Below are 20,947 nucleotides of genomic sequence, written 5' to 3'. Positions count from 1 at the left end.
ACCAGAACCAGAAGACCTGAGGGCTCTCAATGGTTGCTACAACAACAGCAGGTCTTTGATGTATTTCGATGCTTAGCTGTTTAGCAATTTATAAACTAGTAGAAATATGTTAAAGTCTGCTGTCTGACTGACACTTGAAGTTACATTGGGCTTCAAAGGAACTTAGAGATGAGGCAAGTTCCAACCCCTAAAGCTATTTGTCCGAGTTTTTTTTTTTTTATATGTGGTTTAGGGGAAGGGCGCAATAAAAAAAAAATGTAAAAAGAAATCTTTGAAGGGGAAGTGATTAGTCTTCAGTCAAATGAACCACATGTTTGACTGGACATAGGGAACTATTTCTTTCTTTCTCTTTAAACTGATTTTGACATCTAGATATTCGCAGCTTGGTATCAGCTGTTTGTTTCTGCATCTTGAGAAAGTTACATAACCTTCATTGTGAACTGACCCATAGACGTTCTGAGTAAATCGAAAGTTAGGGGATCAGACCTGAGGCTGCCATGGAGATGCAGGATATCCCCAAAGAGAGCCCAAAAAGCAACGAAGAGGAGGGAGCAGGTGAGCCGATGCTGAAGGTGGTAACTGAAGGTGAGCAATATCTGCTATGAATTCACTCAAAGTAAGCTAATTACTTTGGTGCTCAGGTGTTTACATTAATTGCATGGCAAGAATATGCACATGAGCTCCAGATTTGTCTGTATTCTTGTCTTTAGAGGAAGCAGAACCAGACCATTACGAAGAACTGCAAAGTCCATCGGAGGATGTCTACGTAGAAGCAGAAGCCTTTCATCCGACAGTCAAATCAAGAACAGGTATGCATTTATATAACAAATGCACAGATAAAACTAACAGGACAAATGAGTTTATCCTTTGAGCTAAATGTCTGCTGAAGCAACAGAACTCCTCATGTTTCAACATGTTTCTCAGTCTATGTCACCCCTTTGTGATGCATTTTCCTCAACACTTTAGTTTTTTGTTATTTAATATATGTCTGTATTATTTACATTCTGAGCAGAATGTAGTACTAGCCACAGGTAGTACTACAGTTTGGTTACATTTGTTCATTTGTGTCTAGCTTGTGGTTTCACACTGCTGCAAAAAAGCCGTTTCATTTATCCACATGTTGTATTTGTCTAATGAAACTGAACTGTTAGATTTGCATCTTAGCCTTAAATCAATATTAATGTACTCTAAGCACCGCAAAAAATGATCAAAATTCTCAAAATTACTTTTTTACTACTTTATTTTTAAGAATCTAGATTAATCAGAGATCAGTTTAGTGTATCAAAAATTACTAGGTGGGCAGTCAGGAGCTAAGAAGTTTTCTTGAAGACTAGGGTGTTGCTTTTTTTTTTGCAAAATGCAGCAGTTTTAGTGACAGCTTGGATTCCTTACACTTGAAATGTAAAGTATTTGGTTTAGTCTGATGAGCAACACCTTCACATAAATGCTGTCAAAATGAGGAAGAAAGGAAATTTCTCAGACTTCACATTTTATGACTTCAGGTTTCACTGAAGTCATAAAAGTTGCATAATAGTTATGTTCTTAACACTTACCATTTGCCTCAGTATATAAAGTATATGAATAAAAATAAATAAATAAATAAAATAAACAGCATAATGCCTTCTGTCATTGTATCTATGCCGCCTCCTCCGTACAGTTAGCGATTTTTACCTGCCAGTTTACACCTGCTTTTTATATGTGCTGAATATAGACACAAAAACAGCACCCGCAATCTGGTTCTGATTTAATAAATCACGTTGAGGCGGTAAGTCAGTACATTTTAATATCCTCCTTCCAATACTTTGCAGTTTCTGATGATCAGCATTTGTTTTGCATATTCATGAAGACAAACTCATTAATTTATTGTCCACATTTTGCTGATGTAACCCTTTATGCGTATTGTTTCTGGATCAGGTTTGCACATTTGATCAAGTTTGCACCTGATTTTGTGCACAAAGCTTTAGAAGATCAGAGTCGATGTATCTCTGAGCCTGAGGAAATTTCAGGACTGGACTTATTCCACAAGTGGCATTGTATCGTGGCACCACACTGGACTGAGCTCCAGAGAGCGACCCATTCTGTCACAACTCTTTGTAGAAGCAATCTGCACACCCATGTGTTGCATGTTATACACCAGTGGCTTTGGAAGTGATTGAAACTCCTGTAGTGAGGGATTTGGATGGGTGACTCAGTGCCTTTGGCTGCAAAGTGGCATAATAAGCAATGCAGAACTAAAACAAAAGAATCCTGAGCTGTTCTCCAAATTCTGCATACAAAACTTTGAACACAAAGTTGTTCTTATCACTTTTCCTTCACAGATGTCATTGGGAAGAACTCGTTATGATAAGTGTGACTCAAACACAGATCTAATATGATCTGTAATGAAATCCTATCTCTTGATTTGGAGATTTGGAGATTTGATTTGGAGAAGTAAGTCTTTGTTGTGACATGTTTGGATTTTGTTCTTGCTCACTGTCTGTCTCTCTCACACACACAAACACGTTCTCATTCTTAAAGAGGAAGACACATAAAAAGCTTGGGGGCATTCAAGGACAAGCTCTGTGCAATGTGAATAATTAAGGATTTACTGGGAGTTGCCATGGTGCTGCGGTGGGAGAGGGGTCTCTTTAAACTCCAGCAGAGGCACGCTTGCGTCAGCAGAGCAGGAAACCAGAGCAGAAAAGAGTAAACAACGTGTCTGATATATAGTCGGAGGACAGTTTTCTCCATGTACATCAAATTTTTTCGCAGCTATGTTGAGGATAAAAATGAGAAACCAGATGAAGCAAAATTGTCCGTGGAGCTGGAGGGAGAGGAAGGTAATGGGTGAAGGGTTTTTTTCCACTCTGACGGTGGTCTTTGTAAGAGCTCACTGACATTTGGGTTTCCTCTTCAGGCAAACAGGATGAAGGAAAACCAGGACTGTACCGGGTGCTGTGTTTAATCCTCACAATAATCTGCTTCATCCTTCTCATTCTGGTTTTTGTCCTCGGTGTGAAACGTGAGTACGCGCCGCCGCCATGCATCACTGCAACTAAAACACACACCTCAGGGTGACTTAGATGTAAAGTAGGGCATTATATTTGTGCAGACAGTGACATTGTAACGTGCTTTAGGGTGATCCAGTTTTTTGTAGCAACAGATTGCAGCAGACCGCTGTTAGCTGCAGAGCTGCAGCCTGAGGTTGCTGTTCTTACCCTCATGTCTCCTCCCACTGTGCTCTGTTTTGTAGTCCGAGCTGGATCCACTGTCTGCCCAGGAAACGGCAGATCCGGAGACCAACAAAGTCCAACATGCAGCTTGGAGGACTGTCAGAGCTACTATCCAAACAATCATTTCAACAGTAAGTGTAAAGGTGCTAAATAAAACCCTCTATAAGCAAAGAAAAACATCTGATACTTTGTCAGTTATTTTATTTTATTTTTGCCTTGCCTTTGTCCAAAGTGGTCTTGTTCAGAAGTTCAAATTGTGAGCATGTGCTTTGACAAATAAGAAAAGGGGACAAGTGTGACAAAGTTTCAAACCTTGAACATTATCAATAGCAGATGAACAATATTTTGAAGTCATTTAAAGTTATTTTTATTCAACTGGTAATTTGGGAACAAGGTTGTTGAAGATCTTTCTTGTTTGCGCGCTAGTAGTTTCACCATGTTTTGTAGTTTGCAGTACTGGGGGAGCCGTCTGCCATGGGACATTTTGTAGCTATGGATCATTTCAAACCTTTTTTGACAATCTGATTTAAAGTAATTTTCTATAACTTTCTTACAGTCTCTTGTTATGTGTCTCCAATACATCCTGTCTGCCAAGAGTATGCTCAGAGTTATTTAGTCCTGATCAAAGATTATAATCTGTCACATTTCAATAGAGTGAACTGACCCAAACGAAGATCAGAACCTTAAAAGCTTAAGAAATGTCAAACAACTCTAATATTTTGGACAATAGCACAAGTTAAACATATATTAATAACATCAATAAATATGCTAAATTACATCATGAAAGCACAAAGACATTTTCAAACCTATCTACACATTTGTCTTAATAGACAGTTTTCTCTTTCATGCTTTTTGCTTTAACTCATCTGTCTCATTTTTTTTTAGGACTTCCCTGCCGGCAGTGCGCCAGCGGCTGGCTCACCTTTGGCAAATCCTGTTTCTTCCTGTCCACCACCAGACTGACCTGGTCAGAGAGTCAGAAGAACTGCAGCTCCAGTGGAGGATCTCTGGCTATCGTTTCCAGCCAGAATGTCCAGGTTTGCATTGTGACGATGGTCACTGTTACTGCGAGCAGTTTGTTACGTTATAATTATTTTTACACTGTGCATTTTGTGCAAATCTGAGCCCTTGTCTCTCCTTTTGCTCTAGAACTTCCTGTCAAAGAAAGGGGATCTGAAATATTGGATTGGACTGAGACATGAAAACTCCACATGGAACTGGGTCAACAGAAGAAAGCTGCAGCAGAGGTGATTCATGAGAAATAGATTATTTATTTAGCAACCGATCGCTAAATATTGCTTTAATTTTATTATGTTATTTCTGTTGATTTCTGTTTTTACTATGGTTGATATGAGGAGTCATATACTGATCAATTTAGCTCATAATTATTTGACCAGGTGGGGGCACTCAATCACTGTTCATAGAGAAATAAATTTTCAGCACCAACTGATCAATTAACTATTAAGTTTGAAAAATAAATAAATAAATAAATAAAACAAGACCATGAAATCACAGCAAAAGTAATAATCTCCACACTGACAAAGTATCTCAAAGTAATTTTTGCGCCGTTCATCCCAACACACACACTGTCTGCTAATAGAGGGCAGGACTTAATTTTTTTTTGTTCACAAAAAGCAGTAAATTTCTCTATTTTTATAAAATTTTATAAAAATTGCAACATAAATAAACAGTAAACATAAGCTTTAACACCATAGGAAAAAACTCAACGTTGGCTGTTTTGTTTTTTTTATCTTCTCTGTAAAAGGAGCCACAAAAGAGATTACTTCACTTTTCTAAAAATAACCTTCGTATTTTTTACCTTTTCTTGAATCGTTAACATTAATTGTTGTGACGTTTGCAGCTACTGGACTGAAGCTGGACACAGTGGAGACTGTGCCTATCTGAACAGTGACGGCCCGGCTGAGAAGAACTGGGACAGAGCTTCCTGTCAGTCCACCACCTACTTCATCTGTCAGCTGCAGTTCTGATGGAAACTGTCTCATCAACAATCGTCTCCATAGCAACACAAGCAACAGCTTGTTCTCATGTTACACTCCAATCATATCCAAGCTTCTTAGATAAAAAAATATATTACATTTGTGGACTAAATTAAATGTATGCCATCAAATTCTACTTACTGCTGCATTGTGTAAATCAGTGGTTTAGCTTTTAAAAATCTATTTGCTGGGTTTACGTCTAGAAAAAAAAAAAAAAAACAATTACATACTGCTGTGAAGCCTTCATAGAATCGTTAATCTTGAACATATTACACTGAGATTGAATAAAGCTTGATCTGCTCATGTAGAAGCCCAGGAAAAATTCTCTTCCAACAAAATGTCAGATTCCGTTTTATTTGCACTTTTTGCTTCTGTTATTTTTCTGCACTGATTTCTTATTTTCATTCATCCATATTTGTTTCTTCTGTTAGTGCAGTTATTTTCATCTGATCAGTTTTGCCATGTTTTACTCTTAGTTTGCTCTTAGTTTTATTCTTTGTGATATTTAATTAGATTCATTTCCTGGTCCTTCCAGTGTCATATCAACCCGTTAGCTAATCAACCCAGGTCTTTTTTCGTAATATTTAAACCTTTCTCCTGCTCACACTCCTTGCTTGTTCCTCCAGTTGGATTCCTATTTTTGTTTTGGCTCTGGCTCCCTGTGTTTTTGTGTTGTTTTCTTATTTTTTTTCATTAAAACATTCTTCACCAACAAGCTGCTTCTGCCTCTCGGCATTTGCGTCCTTCATCAACCAACCTACAACAAGACACAAAGTTCACTGGATGACATGGTAGCTAAACATGGCTCTGTATGTTCATGGGCTATAAGCTGGATGAAGTGAAGTGTGGAACAAGGGGCTGGTTTTTACCAGATCAGTGGTTCCCCAGCTATGTAAGTTTGTTCTAAATGACTAACTTTGTTATAATTTCCTTACTCGTCGTTATTCAGAGGCAAACCTGACCTATTTTTGCACAACAAGATGTAAGCAGACCCTGGATTGCAGGAATGGGACCTGGTCATCTAGCCGGTCCAAAGGGCCAAGAGGAAACCAATAAGTGAAAAGAAGACAGTCTTTTAATAACCTGTCAAGATGCAAAGAATAAGTACTTACAGGTGGAAAAAACCAATGAGAACAATGAAACTCAGCCACATAAACTTTGTCGGGTCTCCAAATATAATCGAGGAGGAAATGAAAGAAAAAAAGTCAAAACAACATTTGTGAGTAGATCACATTACCAGATTGTATATAACTGGACACGCCTTGATTCAAACCACTCCACTCTGCGTGTTTTTCGATTCCCTCTAGTATTTTCCTCTGTTTGGCTCAATCCACCTTCAACTTCAACATGTCTCTACCATGTTCCTGAAGAATAGCACACACCCACAGAATGATGCTACCACTACCATGTTTGCAGGCACGTGCAGAGGGGGAGGGCTAGGGTGGCTTGAGCACCTGCCCCTTTTGCTCCTTGCCCCCAAGTGTCCTTTTGGTTCATTTTTATTTTTATTTTTTTGTATTATTATTTCCTAAGCCCTCTTCTGACACATAATAACATGTACTAAAATTATTTGTTTTTTTTTGTTGGGGTTATTTAATAATAAATTTTTTTAATAATAATAAACCCTCCGGTCACCTTGTTACCTTTGACCTTTTGTCCATGACGCACAATGCAATTGCCTTTCTCACAGTGAGATAAGGCGGCTAACTGCAGAGCTCAACGTGGCGAACGTTCCAGATTACAGAACAGTTTTTGGTGAATTAAAAAAACGTTTTTGGTGAATAAAGTGGCGTAGACTTACTACTTGTCAGATAACGGAAAACGTTGAACGTTGTATTGTTTTTGCTTCAGCACGGAGTAGCGGTTTAAGCAGAGAGGTAATGAAATACAACAGACACTGACAGGCCTCTTCATCACCACTGCAGTAGCAAACAGGCAGCTCTTTTTTTATAGATTACAGCACACTAAAATGTTGCATTGTGCCCTTGTTTATATTTTTAATAGTGTAATTCTGTAAAGATAAAATATGTCTGGTGGTCTAGCTCTGATTTACATATCTTGCACAATTGCAGGTTTGAATATTGCAATACTTTCCGAGAACAAATTAGACCTGCAGAAAGAAATTACTAATAAAATATCTTTCATATGCATAGCTGTATGCTCTATATAGATATTTTCCTTAGCTTAGACTGTATATCTCACAATTTTGTAATTTATCATTGTTTATTAAACTCTGAATGCTGTGTGGTTTTGTTTAATAGTCTGACCTAGAAGGCGGTTATTTGTGCCCTTCGTTGTTTTGAGCACCTGCCCCTTTAGTGGTCTCTGCACGGCCCTGCATGTTTCAGTCTTGGGATGCTGTTTTTCTGCCACATGTAGGGTTTCTCATCAAGGCCCAACTCTTAAACTTGACTTCTTATGCATTTTTTTGTCAGTTAGTTTGAAACCACAAACAACTGAGGGTTTTGGTTTCTACAAGCAAAGAACACGACGTGGCAGCAATCAAATGCCAGACAGAGCGCCATCAACTCGGCTTCCTGCAAGTATCTTGCAAGCTCTGAACACACACAGTAGCAGCACCAAGGACCCATCGTTTATTCTGGGAAAACCATTACAAACAACAGCAGAAAAATAATAATTTATTTTAAATACAGTTGAGCATCAGTGCTCAGCTTGTTTACATGCAATAGCGGAACCCCCCTACCCCCCCACTGAAAACTTGAGAGACAGTGAATAATTTGAAGAAAAGGAAGTGAAAAAGGGTCTGATTAAATGATGGCTTCATATCACTTCATCAACATATTCTGAGTCAGCTTCACAAGGAATTAGCTTGTCTATAAATGTTTAGAGGAAGAACAAAACCAATGCATGGGCATCACAATAAAGTCATTGAACAATTAAGTAATACCAATAGATATAATTTTAATTTAAAACGTATCCGTCAGCTCATTACACAGATTGATGCATTTAATGGGTTTATTTCTGTTAATCTGGATGATTATGGCTAATGAGAAACAAAGATTAAATGTTGAGAATATTAGACCAGATCAATGGAAAAAGCAATGCTTCCTTACATTTATTGTATATAAATGTTTGAGGGGTACCACTAATTGTGGCAAGATTGATACTTTATTAAACAAAACTAATTATTTACATTGCATTGATTGTTGCGATGTGCATCTGGAGCAGCTGATATGCATTGCCTTTTAGATATTGGTTAGAAACCATTTATAGACTAAAATAATAACTTTGTTCCTAACTTTCCTTAGAGAAGGACATTTCTTTAGCCTTTCTTTAGATCTTTTAGTTTGTCATGTAGTCAGATGGGTTCTTGATTTGCAGTTTTCTTTATATTGTGTTTTGCATGTTTTAAAAAAAATACTTTAAGGTATCGGACTGAAAAGAGCTGAATAGACACACATAATACTTTGCAGATATTCAATTGCAATACATTAAAAAAAAAAAACAATGCCTTCCATTTCACAGTCATTCATTATTTATAACAAAATATCTCAGGCTTTTATGTGGTAAAAAATGAAAATAAAGCCCAAGGCGGTAAATGATTTCATAGCATCTTAAAAGATTTCTCTTCTCTAAGTCTTTCCTCTGAATAAAAAAAAAACGATATTATTATCACACATTGCACTGCTTTCAAGTGAGCTAAGATGTGAGGCAAGATCAAACCCCAAAAGCTATTTGTCAGTTGTTTACGTGCAGTTTAGGGGAAGGGCGGAATTAAATAAAATAAAAAGAAATGTTTAAGGGGAAGTGATGAGTCTTCTTTGAAATGAGTCACACGTTGACTAGACATAAGGAGCTGCTCTTATTCTTTATAACCAATTTGACCTATACATATTTGCAACTTAGCATCACTCTGCATTTGTGTTTGAACTTTGAAAAAGTTACATAACCCTCATTGTCAGAAAACTTAAACTCTCTGGGTGAATAAAAATTTAGGGAATTAACGCAAAGGCAGCCATGGAGATGCAGGAGATCCCCGCAGAGAGCCCACAAAGCAACAAAGAGGAGGGGGCAGGTGAGCCGATGCTGGAGGTGAAAGCTCAAGGTGAGGAAAAGATATTTAGTGAATTAGCACAGAGGATGGTGCTCAGGTGTTTAAATTAATTGCGTGTAAATTTGAAAGTGAGCTCCAGATGTGTTTGTATTTTTGTCTTTAGAGGAAGCAGAACCAGTCCGTTACGAAAGCCTGCAAAGTCCGTCTGAGGATGTCTATGTAGAAGCCTTTCCTCCGGCAGTCAGACCAGGAGATGGTATGTCTGCAAATCAGAAAAGGAATATTTTTCTTTTGGATGTACAGCAAAGACTAGCGGACAGGACAAGTGAGGAAAATGTCTCAGCTGAATTAACCATACGTCTAAAATGTAAAATGCTTCAGCATGTTACTTAGTCTGGATAAGGTCATTTTGTGATGCATTAAAAGGTGCATCTTCTTTAATAGTTTTTTTTTCTTTAGCATTTTTGCATGCAATATTTTCTAGCATTGTTCATATTTTAAATAATAAAAAATGTCAGGTTTATGAAAGTGATTGAATCAGACACAGTCATGGAGAAGCAGGGAGTCAAAAAAGCAGTGAAATGTTAATTAGTATTGATCAAATTTTTAATTAAAAAAAATATATATTTTAGAAATTATTTAACCTCAGCTGGTCTCACACTGCTGCAAAAAAAGGTGTAGTTTTACTTATGCATGTTTCTGCACGTCTAATGAAACCGAATCGATATATTTGCATCTCAGCATTAAATTAGTGTTGATGTGTTATAAACACAGCAGAAATGAACATTCACAAAATGAATAATGTGTAGTACTAAATATAATTTTAAAAAAAGCTACATTTGAAAGAGATCACTTTAGTATGTCATAGAAATGAACAGGCTGCCAGTCACTTAGTGGTGGGGGCCTTTAACGTTCTAAAAGATTTGAAATGGTTTCTAGTTTTTGGTTTTGCAAAGTGCAGCAGTATCAATTGTGGGTCTGCATACTTGAAGTGTGTGATTTTTTTTGTTCAGCAAACAACTCATTTACATATAGAGGAAGAAAGGAATCTTTCTTCCTCATTTTACAACCATTTCCCCATGTAAATTTACAAAATAAATTTGTAATAAACAGCATAAATTTCTATCTGGTTACATACAAGAGATGCTACATGCATTTTAAGAAAATGCTATTCATTTTCAATAGTATTTAATCAATCTGTAACCCAGATGCTAAATGTTTATCCACAGATTTACGGAACTAAATTTAGCAGACATGTCATTTTACGTTTATTCTGGGTTTTCTAAATTGAATAGTCGTTTGTTCGTTTTTTTTTTTGTTTTTTTTTCAAGCTACCATTTAGATAACACATGATTCTATGCAGGTGGCGATATGTCAAAATAAGCCTCTCTGCTATGTTACTGTTCAGAGTACAATTTAAATACGGACCTTCTGAAATAAAACATCATTCTCCCTGTTCTCTGGAGTTGGGCTTTAGGTGATGGCAGCTTTTCACCGTTGATTTTTCTTGGGGCCCAAATGTGGACGAATCACAGAAAGTTTTGTGTCTCTGTGACCTTTCTTGTAAGAGCTGCAATAATTTCATTTTCTTGTTGGGAAGTCAAATTTTTGAAGACTGGCCATGGCTCTTAGACACGGATAAAAAGCTACAATTTTGAACCCTGTAGGTCCCCCATGCCTTATGAGCAAAGTCACTAAATTTCAAGATGATCAAAAGCAGAAGCTATAAGCAGTCAAAACAGGGTCACAGTGGCAAGTTCAATCAAAGATGAATGACTTCCTGTTTGTTGCAGAAGCACGGGGAAAGGAAAGTTTTGGATATTTGTAGAGAAGTTCTACAAGGGTATCAAATTTCATACCATTACAATAAAGTAAAGTAAATAGGGAAGGTGCTTTAAAAGATTCTATTGGGACTTTTGCGAGAGCCTGGTGTGTTCTCAATGTTCTGTGAGTTTTCAAAGTGTAATATTGAGTAATGCACATCTACAACTAAAGCTTCTTGAGCTATTTTCCTATTGTTGTCTAAATGGTTTTGAACACGACCTTGTTCTAATTACTTTTCCTGCACTGAAGTTGTCAGCATACGTTCGTTATGATAAGTGTGACCCAAACACGGATCTAATATGGCTTCCAGTGAAACCCTATCTCTTGTTTTGGAGTACAAAGTCTCTATTGTGACTGTTTCTTCAAGAGAAAGAGATTAAAGCTTGGGGGCATTCAAGGACAAGCTCTGTGCTACGTGAATAATTTAGAAATTACTGGGCGTTGTCATGGTGCTTGCGTTGGGAGGGGGACTCTTTAAACTCTACCCAAGGCACACTTGAGCTAGAACACAAAAGAATAAGCACCCTGCCTGGCCAGGCCATTTAGGACAGCTTTCTAAATGTACATCAAATTTTTTCGCAGCTACTTTGAGGATAAAAAAGAGAAACCAGATGAAGCAAAATTGTCGGTTGAGCTGCAGGGAAAGAAAGGTAGGGTTGACGTGTTTTTTCCACTCTGACGGTGGTCTTTGTAAGAGCTCACTGACATTTGGTTCTCCTCTTCAGGCAAACAGGATGAAGGAAAAACAGGACGGCACCGTCTGCTGTGTTTAATCCTCGCGATAATCTGCCTCATTCTTCTCATAGTGGTTGTCGTTCTCGGTGTGAAACGTGAGTACGCGCCGCCATGCATTATGCATAAATCACACACCTACGTTAGATGTCGGATCTAAAGTAGGTTATTATAGCACACAGTGAAAACCCAGCATGCTTTAGGAAGCAATATCTTATTCTTTGATCCAGCTTTCATTGTAACAACAGATCTCCCATGCAGTCCATTGCTGGCTGCAGAGCTGCAGCCTGAGGGTGCTGTTCTTGCCCTCATATCTCTTCCCAATCTCCTCTGTCTTCTAGTCCAAACTGAACCCACACCCTGCCAAGGAAATGGCAGATTTAATGACCGACAAAGTCCTTCTCCAACATGCAGCCTTGAGGACTGCCAGAACCGCTTCCCAAAGACGACATTCAAGAGTAAGTGTAAATTTGACAAAATGAGACAAAAACTTTTAAACATCTGATACTTTATCTTGTATTGTATTTTTCAAGATAGTTTTGCTTTACCAGACCTTTGCCTGATCAGAAGTTATCCAATCTTTCTGCAGGTGTTTTGCTTTTCGTCTCGTTTTCTCTGACCATGACAGCAAATTCTGCTGACAAAAAGGAACAAAACAAAGTATTAAGCCTTGAAAACAGCCCACAGCAGATAAACAATATGTCGAAGTCATTTAAAGTTGTTACTCAACTGTGGGAGCAAAGTTGTTGAGATCTTTTTTGTTATGTTGTCGGACATTTCACTCGTAAACTATGTTGCACTTCTGTAGTTTACAGGGTTGTAGGAATCATCTGCTGCGGGGCAGTTTGTAATTTTGGATCATTTTGAAAGCACTCATTACAGAAATGACTGTATTGAGCGTTAAAAAACAACAACAAAAAAAAACACTTTTTTATATACCTAAACATCTGTTTTAGTGAATATTTGTAGAGTTTTTTTTTTTTTAATCTTTTTTTTGTGTTAGGTTTTAACACACCTGATCTGCCTCATCTTTTAGAGCTTCCCTGCCGGCAGTGCGCCAGCGGCTGGCTCACCTTTGGCACTTCCTGTTTTTTCCTGTCCACCACCAGACTGACCTGGTCAGAGAGTCAGAAGAACTGCAGCTCCAGTGGAGGATCTCTGGCTATTGTTACCAACCAGACTGTTCAGGTTTGCACTGTGACACTTGTTGTTGTCACTTTTAGCAGTTTGTTAGGTTATGATTATTTGCACAGTGCATTTCGTGCAAATCTTTTTCTGCCTTTTGCTCCAGAACTTCCTGACAAGGAAAGGGAATCTGAAGTACTGGATTGGACTGAGACTTGAAGACTCCACATGGACCTGGGTCAACAACAATAAACTCCAGCAGAGGTGAATGTAGAGAAATAATGTGTACATGAAACATCCAGTGATGATTAGGATGATTTACGAGACAACTGACAGCTAAATATTGATCCGTTTTATAATCGTATTAAATGATTTCTCCTCATTTATTCTGCTTTGTCTTGCCTGAAAAGGCTCAAAACTGTGAAATAATGTTCCGATGCATCTAAGAGTCTCACAATCTCAAGACCTTATAAAGACCTACCTCTGCTTTTTCCACGTTTGAATTAAATAGAGCTTCACATCTTAACTAATACTATTTTTGCTTGTTTTAAATCTTTTTAAACTAGTTACTTTATTTGTGTATTCTACATGTTTTTCCTTTTTTTTTCTTTTTAACTCCAATTAATTATTTTGTTTTTACTGTGCAGGACTTGGTGCAGCTTGTTTGTTGCTAAGTGCTTCATAAATAAAGTTGACATTAACATATACACACACTCTGCATTTGTGATACATTTATCAAAAATGCGGGTGGGACTAGATTAAAAAAAAAATGCGGTTAATTTCTCCATTTTAGAACGGAGCCAAATTTTGTTTTCGACATGGTAAGATAAAGAAACTAAAGCTAAAATCAGCTTCCTGTCTCAGGCTGGTTTTTGTCTTTTTCAAAAAGAGCTACAAACACCAGACGATATTTCACTTTCATCAGAACTTAATTTCCTGTATATTCAGTTTGGTCTTTAACATTAATTGCTGTTACGTTTGCAGCTACTGGACTGAAGCTGCACACAGTGGAGACTGCGCCTATCTGAACAGTGACGGCCCGGCTGAGAAGAACTGGGACAGAGCTTCCTGTCAGTCCACCACCTACTTCATCTGTCAGCTGCAGTTCTGATGGAAACTGTCTCATCAGCAATCGTCTCCATAGCAACACAACCAACAGCTTGTTCTCACGCCACACTCCAATCATATCCAAGCTTCTTAGATGAAGTAAATATTACATTTCTGAATCCAATGTATGCCATTGAGTTATGCTTACTGCTGATTCCTGCCTTAGTAGTTTAGCTTTCATCGACTTTAGCCAGGACCCTATGATGTTTTATGACGATACATTTCATGTCGACTCAAATAAAGATCAGCAGGTTTTGTTTTAATACCGCTTTATTTTCATACAAACGTGTGCATTCACCTTTTTGTCACGTGGAATGTTTCAATATTATGTTCCCTCTGTATACATTTCTGCTACATATAATTTTTTGATATATATTGCTATAAAAAATAACATGCTTCACTATAGCGTAATACTGCAAGAATAATTGCACAGTTCACTACAAAGAAAAAAAACACCAGATACATTTTCAAGTCAGTGACGTGTCGTTGCATCGAAAAGTTTAGATTATGATCACCCATAGTTTCGCTTTAAACGTATCTGATGTCCTGGATCTCCATCGGCTCCTTCTGCTCCATCTGCTCCATCTCCAAACCGAAAGCGCTGTTACGAATCATGTCCCACCCCTCCTGTGCCTTCCTCTTGCCTGTGTTTTTGTGTCGGAGCACCGGGCTGTCCTTCGCTGAGTCTGACTTTTCGACGCCCTCCTTCTCATCCAGACTAGAGAAGACCTTGACGTAGCGTCGCATCTTTTGCATCATGGGGTCGTTCCTGTCTTCGACCCTGCAAAAGAGGAGCTTCAGTAAATCGCAGTCGGCGAACTTTTATGGAACATGAACAACGTTCAAACTCAAAACACGCTCTTGGGCTGGAGGTCACGTTTCAGTTCAGTCAAGTAAAATTAAAAAGCAAACATGGTGCTGATCATTTTCATCCCTTTTGATAGTTTGTATATTTATGCCTTTGTGGCAATCTATTTGATTTCCTTGGATAGAAAACATTTTGACTTGTTTGAATAATAGCATGAAGAAAAGATTGTTTGATAACCAGGATAAGTTTAAGTTTGTAATGAATGAACTGAAAGGTTGGATTAATTCACTTCCTGTAGCAGCTTGCTTTTATGTGAACAGAAACATCTATAAAACTATTTCTGCTAACAAAATGTTTGCTTGACTCTCCGCTTTTATTTGTGCTTTAATGTTAAGTTGCTATGTAGTTTAGCCACCACCAGGGGGAGCACCAGCCTTGAAGGTTCCCTCCACTTTTAACTGATTACCCAGAGAGCCATTCTGTGCCAGTTCTACTGAAATTAGTTTTTCTAAAATGAAAAATAAAACAGAGAGCAATTACAAATAACATAAAAAAAATTCAATTGAAAATAAATAAACTGCTGCAAAGGTAACTTTTTAAATTAAACCTTACTTTAAGTTACAGTATGAGACTTTGGAATGCTTTAGGACAAAAATACTCTGGTAAATCATAAAAGTTGTGCCTTTTTACCGTAAAGCCTCAGCAGATCTTCAGTTTTATCTTTTCAGTACATGTTTTTTTTTCAGAAGGTCAAGCATAAAGCATTTTATCTCTAAGACTATTTTCATTCTACAGGAGGTTTGTCTCATCTACCAGAGGATGTGGTTCAGGAGAGGCTTGTTAAAAAACAACAACTAAAAAATATTAAGTGCAAAAAAGTCTTTAATGCATAAAATACTGAATTGTTTCTTCTACAAATAGTGAAGTGACATTTCCATTCGAGGTCCAAAGCAATGCAGAAAAAAAGTGATGATAAATATGTGGAAAACATCATTAGAATAATAAAAAAAAAAATCACCACAGGCTTTCATATTGAATGATTTCCACTGGTTTGATTATAATCCAGCACTTTCCGAGGACAAGGAGCTCACACATTCCTGATCAATCAATTCCCTCCTTTTGCACTTTTCTTTTTTCTATCACAACGACGCCCTCCAAATTTTTTTCACATTTTATCCTAAGCCAACATCAGTACTTCACTCGGGTTTTAAAGGACAAACCAAGACAAAAATGTGGATCTGAAAATTGTGGATTAAATTTATCCTCAGGTTCCTTCAGTCCATCTTTATAAAACCTCCTATCTCTGCAATAACAACTACAAGTCTTCTGAGGCAATTCTCTGCCAGTTTTGAACAACGAGAAGCTGATTTTTATTTGCTATTTCTCTTTATAGAGCATCTCAGACTCAGAGTGAACGTTAAGTGTTTGTCAACTGCAATTTTTAGGTTTATTTACTGATCCTTGGGTTGTTGGATGCTTTAATGTACACCATTTCTTGGATTTCTGGATGTTTGTTCAGGGTCGTTAACCTGCTGGTGGGTAAAGTATCTGCTCATTTTTTAAGCCTTTTCCAGCTTCTAACCGATTTTTGTCTGGAATTGTTTCATCCATCTGGTTGTTAAATGACTTGCAGCCTCAGTGATTTTCTTGCAAACTCAAAGTGAAACTTTTTTTTTTTTTTTTTTTTTTTATTTATTTTGAGCCGATTTAAGATCTGATTTGAAGAGTTTGTTTTTAGTAATTGTCTTTTCCGGCTCTTGTTATCATACGCTACTTAAGCAATTTATCTCTTGGAGATCTGAGCCACATTCTCTTACCTGAGATACCAACGCTCTTTAAGGCCGAAGCTGAGCCCACACACGCCGAGCCGAGGCCACAGACAGCGAGGAAGCCGCCTCTCCAGCATCAAAGTCGTGGCTACAACCTGAACAACAAATATCCCAGCTGTAAGCATGACACAGCAGTGCTGAATCCACACTGACAGGGTGATGACGTGAGAGCGCTTAACAGCTACCTGAGTCCTCCAGAGCTCGTCTCTCTCTTGGGCCACCCTCCACTGTGTGTCACTCATCATGGCGATCAGCACGTTGCTCAGCAGCATGTAGCAGACTATAGACAAGCAGACGTGCAGCACGTGGACGATGGGGGGTGTTATGAAGGTGTGATCCACAGGCAGGTCGATCAGACCCACGCTGAGCTCAAACACGGAGAAGAGGGTGATGGGGTAGGACGTGTATTGAGGGATAGAACTTGGGTCTTGGGTCATGTATACCATCCAAAGAGCTAAGGGGGAGATTAGACAAACACGTGAGCGAGAAAAACAATTTCGAAGAATGTAAAAAACGCCAAGAATAAACACTTACAGGTGGAAAAACCGATGAGGATAATGACACTCAGCCACATAAACTTCGTCAGGTCTCCAAATATAATCTAGGAGGAAATGAAAGAAAGAGGGATTTTTTAAAAAGCCACATAAATCACCCTGTCACGTTGTACTGCACCATTAACAGCTGTAATATGTTGGCGTATTGCAAAGCAACGCATAACTTTGGCACTCCTTCTCACCTTCTGTATCATGATGACGTACGGGCCGAGCATTTCAAACCCGCGAGCGAAGAACATGACGTTGCACCAGCCAAGAAGCAGACACACCGCCATCACTTCCCTTTCCCCGTGCACCTCGCATGCTCTGAACACACACAGCAGCACCACCAAGGTCGCGTAGCTTATTCTGCACAAAACATCACAGACAACAGCAGAAGCATCAAACAACAGGTCTGCGAACTTTGCTGTCGTGTCCCTGCTGTAAAAATGCTTCTATTTACAGTATGACATGGAAGGGTCCTCCCAATGCCGTCTGGCCGAAGTAACGCTTTGCTCCGACTCTCAGTATATCAGGGATCTGTTGGTAAAGTGACACGGAGGAGGACGCTTTAGCACACACAACTGCTTCATAAAAGCATAAAGATAGGACATGAGTCATGTGCTGACCTCCAGCACCAGGATGAGTATGGCTCCCAGGACGCTGATGACCTCTCCAGCCAGCCGCAGACTGTCCCCATAAGTCACATAACTCTCCTGAAGCAGGAGCAGGAAAATACAGCGAGCATCAGCGCTCAGTTTGATGTTTACATCCATGTGGTGGGATTAAAAAAACCCCTGACAACTTAGTCGTCACGGTTTGAAGATGAGTTAAAAAAGGGAACATTATAGGAAACATGCCTTCACACCGGTTCATCAACGTCTAGTTTGTTTATAGACGTTCAGAGGAACAGGAAAGCAAATACATGTGAATCACAATAAATGGGAATATCATTGAACAGCTAATTAATTTCCAAAATTAAAACTATATGGCATAAATTCATTAGACACATGTTTTAAATGGGTTTACTTCTGTTAATCTGGATGATTGTGACTAAAGAAATACTTAATTCTCAGAATATTATATTATAACCTCAGAACTATAAATTTAAAAATAAAACTTCTCCTCCATATTTCCTGTATGTGATTCCTTAAAGAGTTGTGGCACTACTGCTTTTTCAACCAAAATTATTACTTTTGTTGTGGTATTTTGTTCAGCTAAATAATACCTGTAATCTAATTAAATGATAGGTTACAGATTATGCAACTGAAACACAGTATATTTATTCACCATGAATGGTTATTAAAGAAGTGTAAGCACTGTGTTTACAGTGTGTTTACAATTACTGCATATAAAAGAAATGTATCTGTTTAGATACGTGTTTGATGTGAAATTGCTTTAAATTAATTAAACTTAAAGCTGAGGCAGTTAAATAGGAAATTATTCTTTCCAGTGAGAAACTTAATTATAATCATTCATCTAAATAATAGAAATTATGCCACATTGTATCTTCAGATTTTAACTGTCAAACTGAGTCTGAATGTATATAATATGTGCTTCTAAAAAGGAATATCCGATAAATGCAATAAAAAATTATTATTTTACCGTTTTATTACAAATTATATGATGAAGTTAAATCTACTCAAGTAAGCTTCAAACATTATGTAACTGCACTGTTGAGGTTTGCTTATGCTCAAAAAACAGTTCTAGTTGTATGTGGTAAACCTAAAACTTCAACATTTGTGCTGTGAATTCACGAGTGCAACCCACGTTGAGGGTCTTCTGAACCCGGATGGTTTTGTCCAGGTCCGTGTCTGTGTAGTTCCTGTCAGCGTCCTTTAGAGGGCGGAAGATACAGGACAGGGTGAAGGTCCCTATGTACAGAAGGTACAGGAGGAGAAGCAGTCTGACATAGGAGAGGTGGAGAAAAAACACTGTTAAAAACACGGTGTATCCATCTACATTTCATTTATTTTTTTTTTACTCCACACAAAGATGAAACTACCTGAGGTAATATTTCCCATACAGATTCCACTTCAGTCTGACCAGCTGCCTCACAGGAGTCACCTCCAGAATCCTCCTCGCCTTTTTTAAAAAAAAAAACAAATGTTATTTTTCCACCGCAATATTCATACTTACTAAAATACTAAACTATATTTACCAATTTGAAATATTTGCCAATATTTCAAATTGGTAAATATAATTATATTCATAACACAAATTTGACCAAATCTTAAATTACAGTGGCAACCACATGGTTTATGTGTGGACATAGAGCGGGGGTAAATAAATTTGTTTTATTCCCAATCCTTTTCAAGCTACATCCACTTTTTGTTTCTGTGTTAACTACAGTAGTTATTACATAAAACATTAACTGGACAACCTAGACAGTGTTTTGTCTGTGCTGTATGCATCTTTATTGTACATATTTCTCCATATATGCATGTGTATATATTACCCAGTAAAGGGTATGACATGCATTTTTGTCTTTTTTTTTTATATACGGTGCCAAATGAATCGATAAATCAAACCAAATACTAAATCTTAACACCTATGTGATCTCTACCTCTCTCTTCTGGCTGCCCACTATCACTTCCAGCACCGACATGGTGTCAGCCCACGAGTCGATTTCAGTCAGGTCGTACAGGTGGGAGCTCAAGGGGCCCAGGCTCCACTGGACGACGCGCCTTTTATTAACCAGGTGCTGAAACACCTGAGAGAAACGCTGCATTAGTGAAATAATCTGCCGCAGCTTTCTTTTCCCCCTGTGCTCTGCACTCACCACGATGTTTCCCTCCTTGGCAGCCAGTTTGAAAGGTGTGAGGCCTCTGTTGTTGGGCACCATGTCGAGGGGCACCGGCTGGTCCAGCTCCACATCACGGGCCAATATCAGGTCAATGGCTTGGCACGCCGTGGTCTTATTGGGCTGCAGGACTAAAATGTGAAGCAGTGTGTTTCCTAGAAGATGAGATGCATGGAGATAAAAGCCAAATAAAATGGATTAAAATAAAATAAAGGCATATTAACAGAGTTTATTTGTAAATTGTTTGTTATAGTTGGAACCACATGTCATGTTATTATGTTAGTCAATCGTAATTAAATTTCCAATTCTTGAACGGGGATTTCAGACCTAGGTAGTCTTGGATCCTGGTGCTGGCCCCAGCGTCGATCAGCATGGCGATGATGTCCTCATTACCGGTACAAGCAGCAAAAGACAGGATGTGCTCACCTGTAGCGCAAACACAGATGCATAAAAATTACACCCCGTGATTTTTATCACATTGAAAGACAACAAAGAAGCTTATTTTACACAAATACAAAACAAATACCAGAAACAAGTCAATATCCCTGGTATGTTGTTATTGCGAGATTGTGCTGACTTACCGCAGTAAAAAAGTCCTCCTATCCTCTTCCTGAAATACAGACCAGTGACTCGAGGGTTGATGACGTCTCCTCCACGGCTGATCAGATGACGAACCAGGTTGAGGTTCTGATTCACTACAGCGATGTGGAGAGGAGTGACACCTGAGGCACAGATAAACAATGATATGGTCATTTTTGAAAATTGTAAGTCTTAAAAAAAGGCAGCATGTTAGATTATGAAGATTTATTTATCTAGATTGACTTTAATTTTAAAAGAAAGAAATGTATTCCCAGAATTAATGATTAACTTCAAAATATCCATCCATCCATCCATCCATCCATCCATCCATCCATCCATCCATCCATCCATCCATCCATCCATCCATCCATCCATCCATCCAT

The 20,947-nt window shown here is 38.2% G+C and overlaps 3 protein-coding genes across 3 annotated transcripts in view; 2 read left to right on the top strand and 1 right to left on the bottom strand.

Moving 5' to 3' along the window:
* Positions 1 to 343: 343 nt before the first annotated feature.
* On the top strand, positions 344 to 5,428 carry LOC103136709 (early activation antigen CD69-like). The gene is made up of 7 exons (XM_007550079.2): positions 344 to 585; positions 711 to 809; positions 2,897 to 3,001; positions 3,233 to 3,343; positions 4,098 to 4,249; positions 4,362 to 4,459; positions 5,074 to 5,428. Exons 1-7 carry the CDS (start codon positions 498 to 500, stop codon positions 5,198 to 5,200), a joined length of 780 nt encoding a protein of 259 aa, XP_007550141.1. The 5' UTR covers positions 344 to 497; the 3' UTR covers positions 5,201 to 5,428.
* A 6,105-nt stretch (positions 5,429 to 11,533) lies between these two features.
* LOC103136708 (natural killer cells antigen CD94) lies at positions 11,534 to 14,272 on the top strand. The gene is made up of 6 exons (XM_007550078.2): positions 11,534 to 11,698; positions 11,774 to 11,878; positions 12,122 to 12,238; positions 12,817 to 12,968; positions 13,072 to 13,169; positions 13,890 to 14,272. Exons 1-6 carry the CDS (start codon positions 11,608 to 11,610, stop codon positions 14,014 to 14,016), a joined length of 690 nt encoding a protein of 229 aa, XP_007550140.1. The 5' UTR covers positions 11,534 to 11,607; the 3' UTR covers positions 14,017 to 14,272.
* Positions 14,273 to 14,356: 84 nt separating this feature from the next.
* trpv6 (transient receptor potential cation channel, subfamily V, member 6) overlaps positions 14,357 to 20,947 on the bottom strand; it is a 9,226-nt gene continuing 2,635 nt past the window's right edge. The window contains exons 5-17 of the mRNA XM_007550077.2: positions 20,567 to 20,707; positions 20,313 to 20,411; positions 19,965 to 20,140; positions 19,749 to 19,895; positions 19,188 to 19,267; positions 18,953 to 19,088; positions 17,812 to 17,898; positions 17,646 to 17,722; positions 17,386 to 17,551; positions 17,184 to 17,250; positions 16,835 to 17,103; positions 16,638 to 16,744; positions 14,357 to 14,793 (exon numbers count right to left, since the gene is read on the bottom strand). Coding sequence (XP_007550139.1) covers positions 14,541 to 14,793; positions 16,638 to 16,744; positions 16,835 to 17,103; positions 17,184 to 17,250; positions 17,386 to 17,551; positions 17,646 to 17,722; positions 17,812 to 17,898; positions 18,953 to 19,088; positions 19,188 to 19,267; positions 19,749 to 19,895; positions 19,965 to 20,140; positions 20,313 to 20,411; positions 20,567 to 20,707 — 1,805 coding nt within the window. The 3' untranslated portion in view covers positions 14,357 to 14,540. The remainder of the gene's footprint in view (positions 14,794 to 16,637; positions 16,745 to 16,834; positions 17,104 to 17,183; positions 17,251 to 17,385; positions 17,552 to 17,645; positions 17,723 to 17,811; positions 17,899 to 18,952; positions 19,089 to 19,187; positions 19,268 to 19,748; positions 19,896 to 19,964; positions 20,141 to 20,312; positions 20,412 to 20,566; positions 20,708 to 20,947) is intronic.

Source organism: Poecilia formosa, unplaced genomic scaffold (genome assembly GCF_000485575.1).
Source record: "Poecilia formosa unplaced genomic scaffold, Poecilia_formosa-5.1.2 Scaffold34, whole genome shotgun sequence".
NCBI classification, from domain to species: domain Eukaryota; kingdom Metazoa; phylum Chordata; class Actinopteri; order Cyprinodontiformes; family Poeciliidae; genus Poecilia; species Poecilia formosa.
Note: the sequence above shows the minus strand (reverse complement) of the source record. Positions and strands in the feature narration are given on the sequence as shown.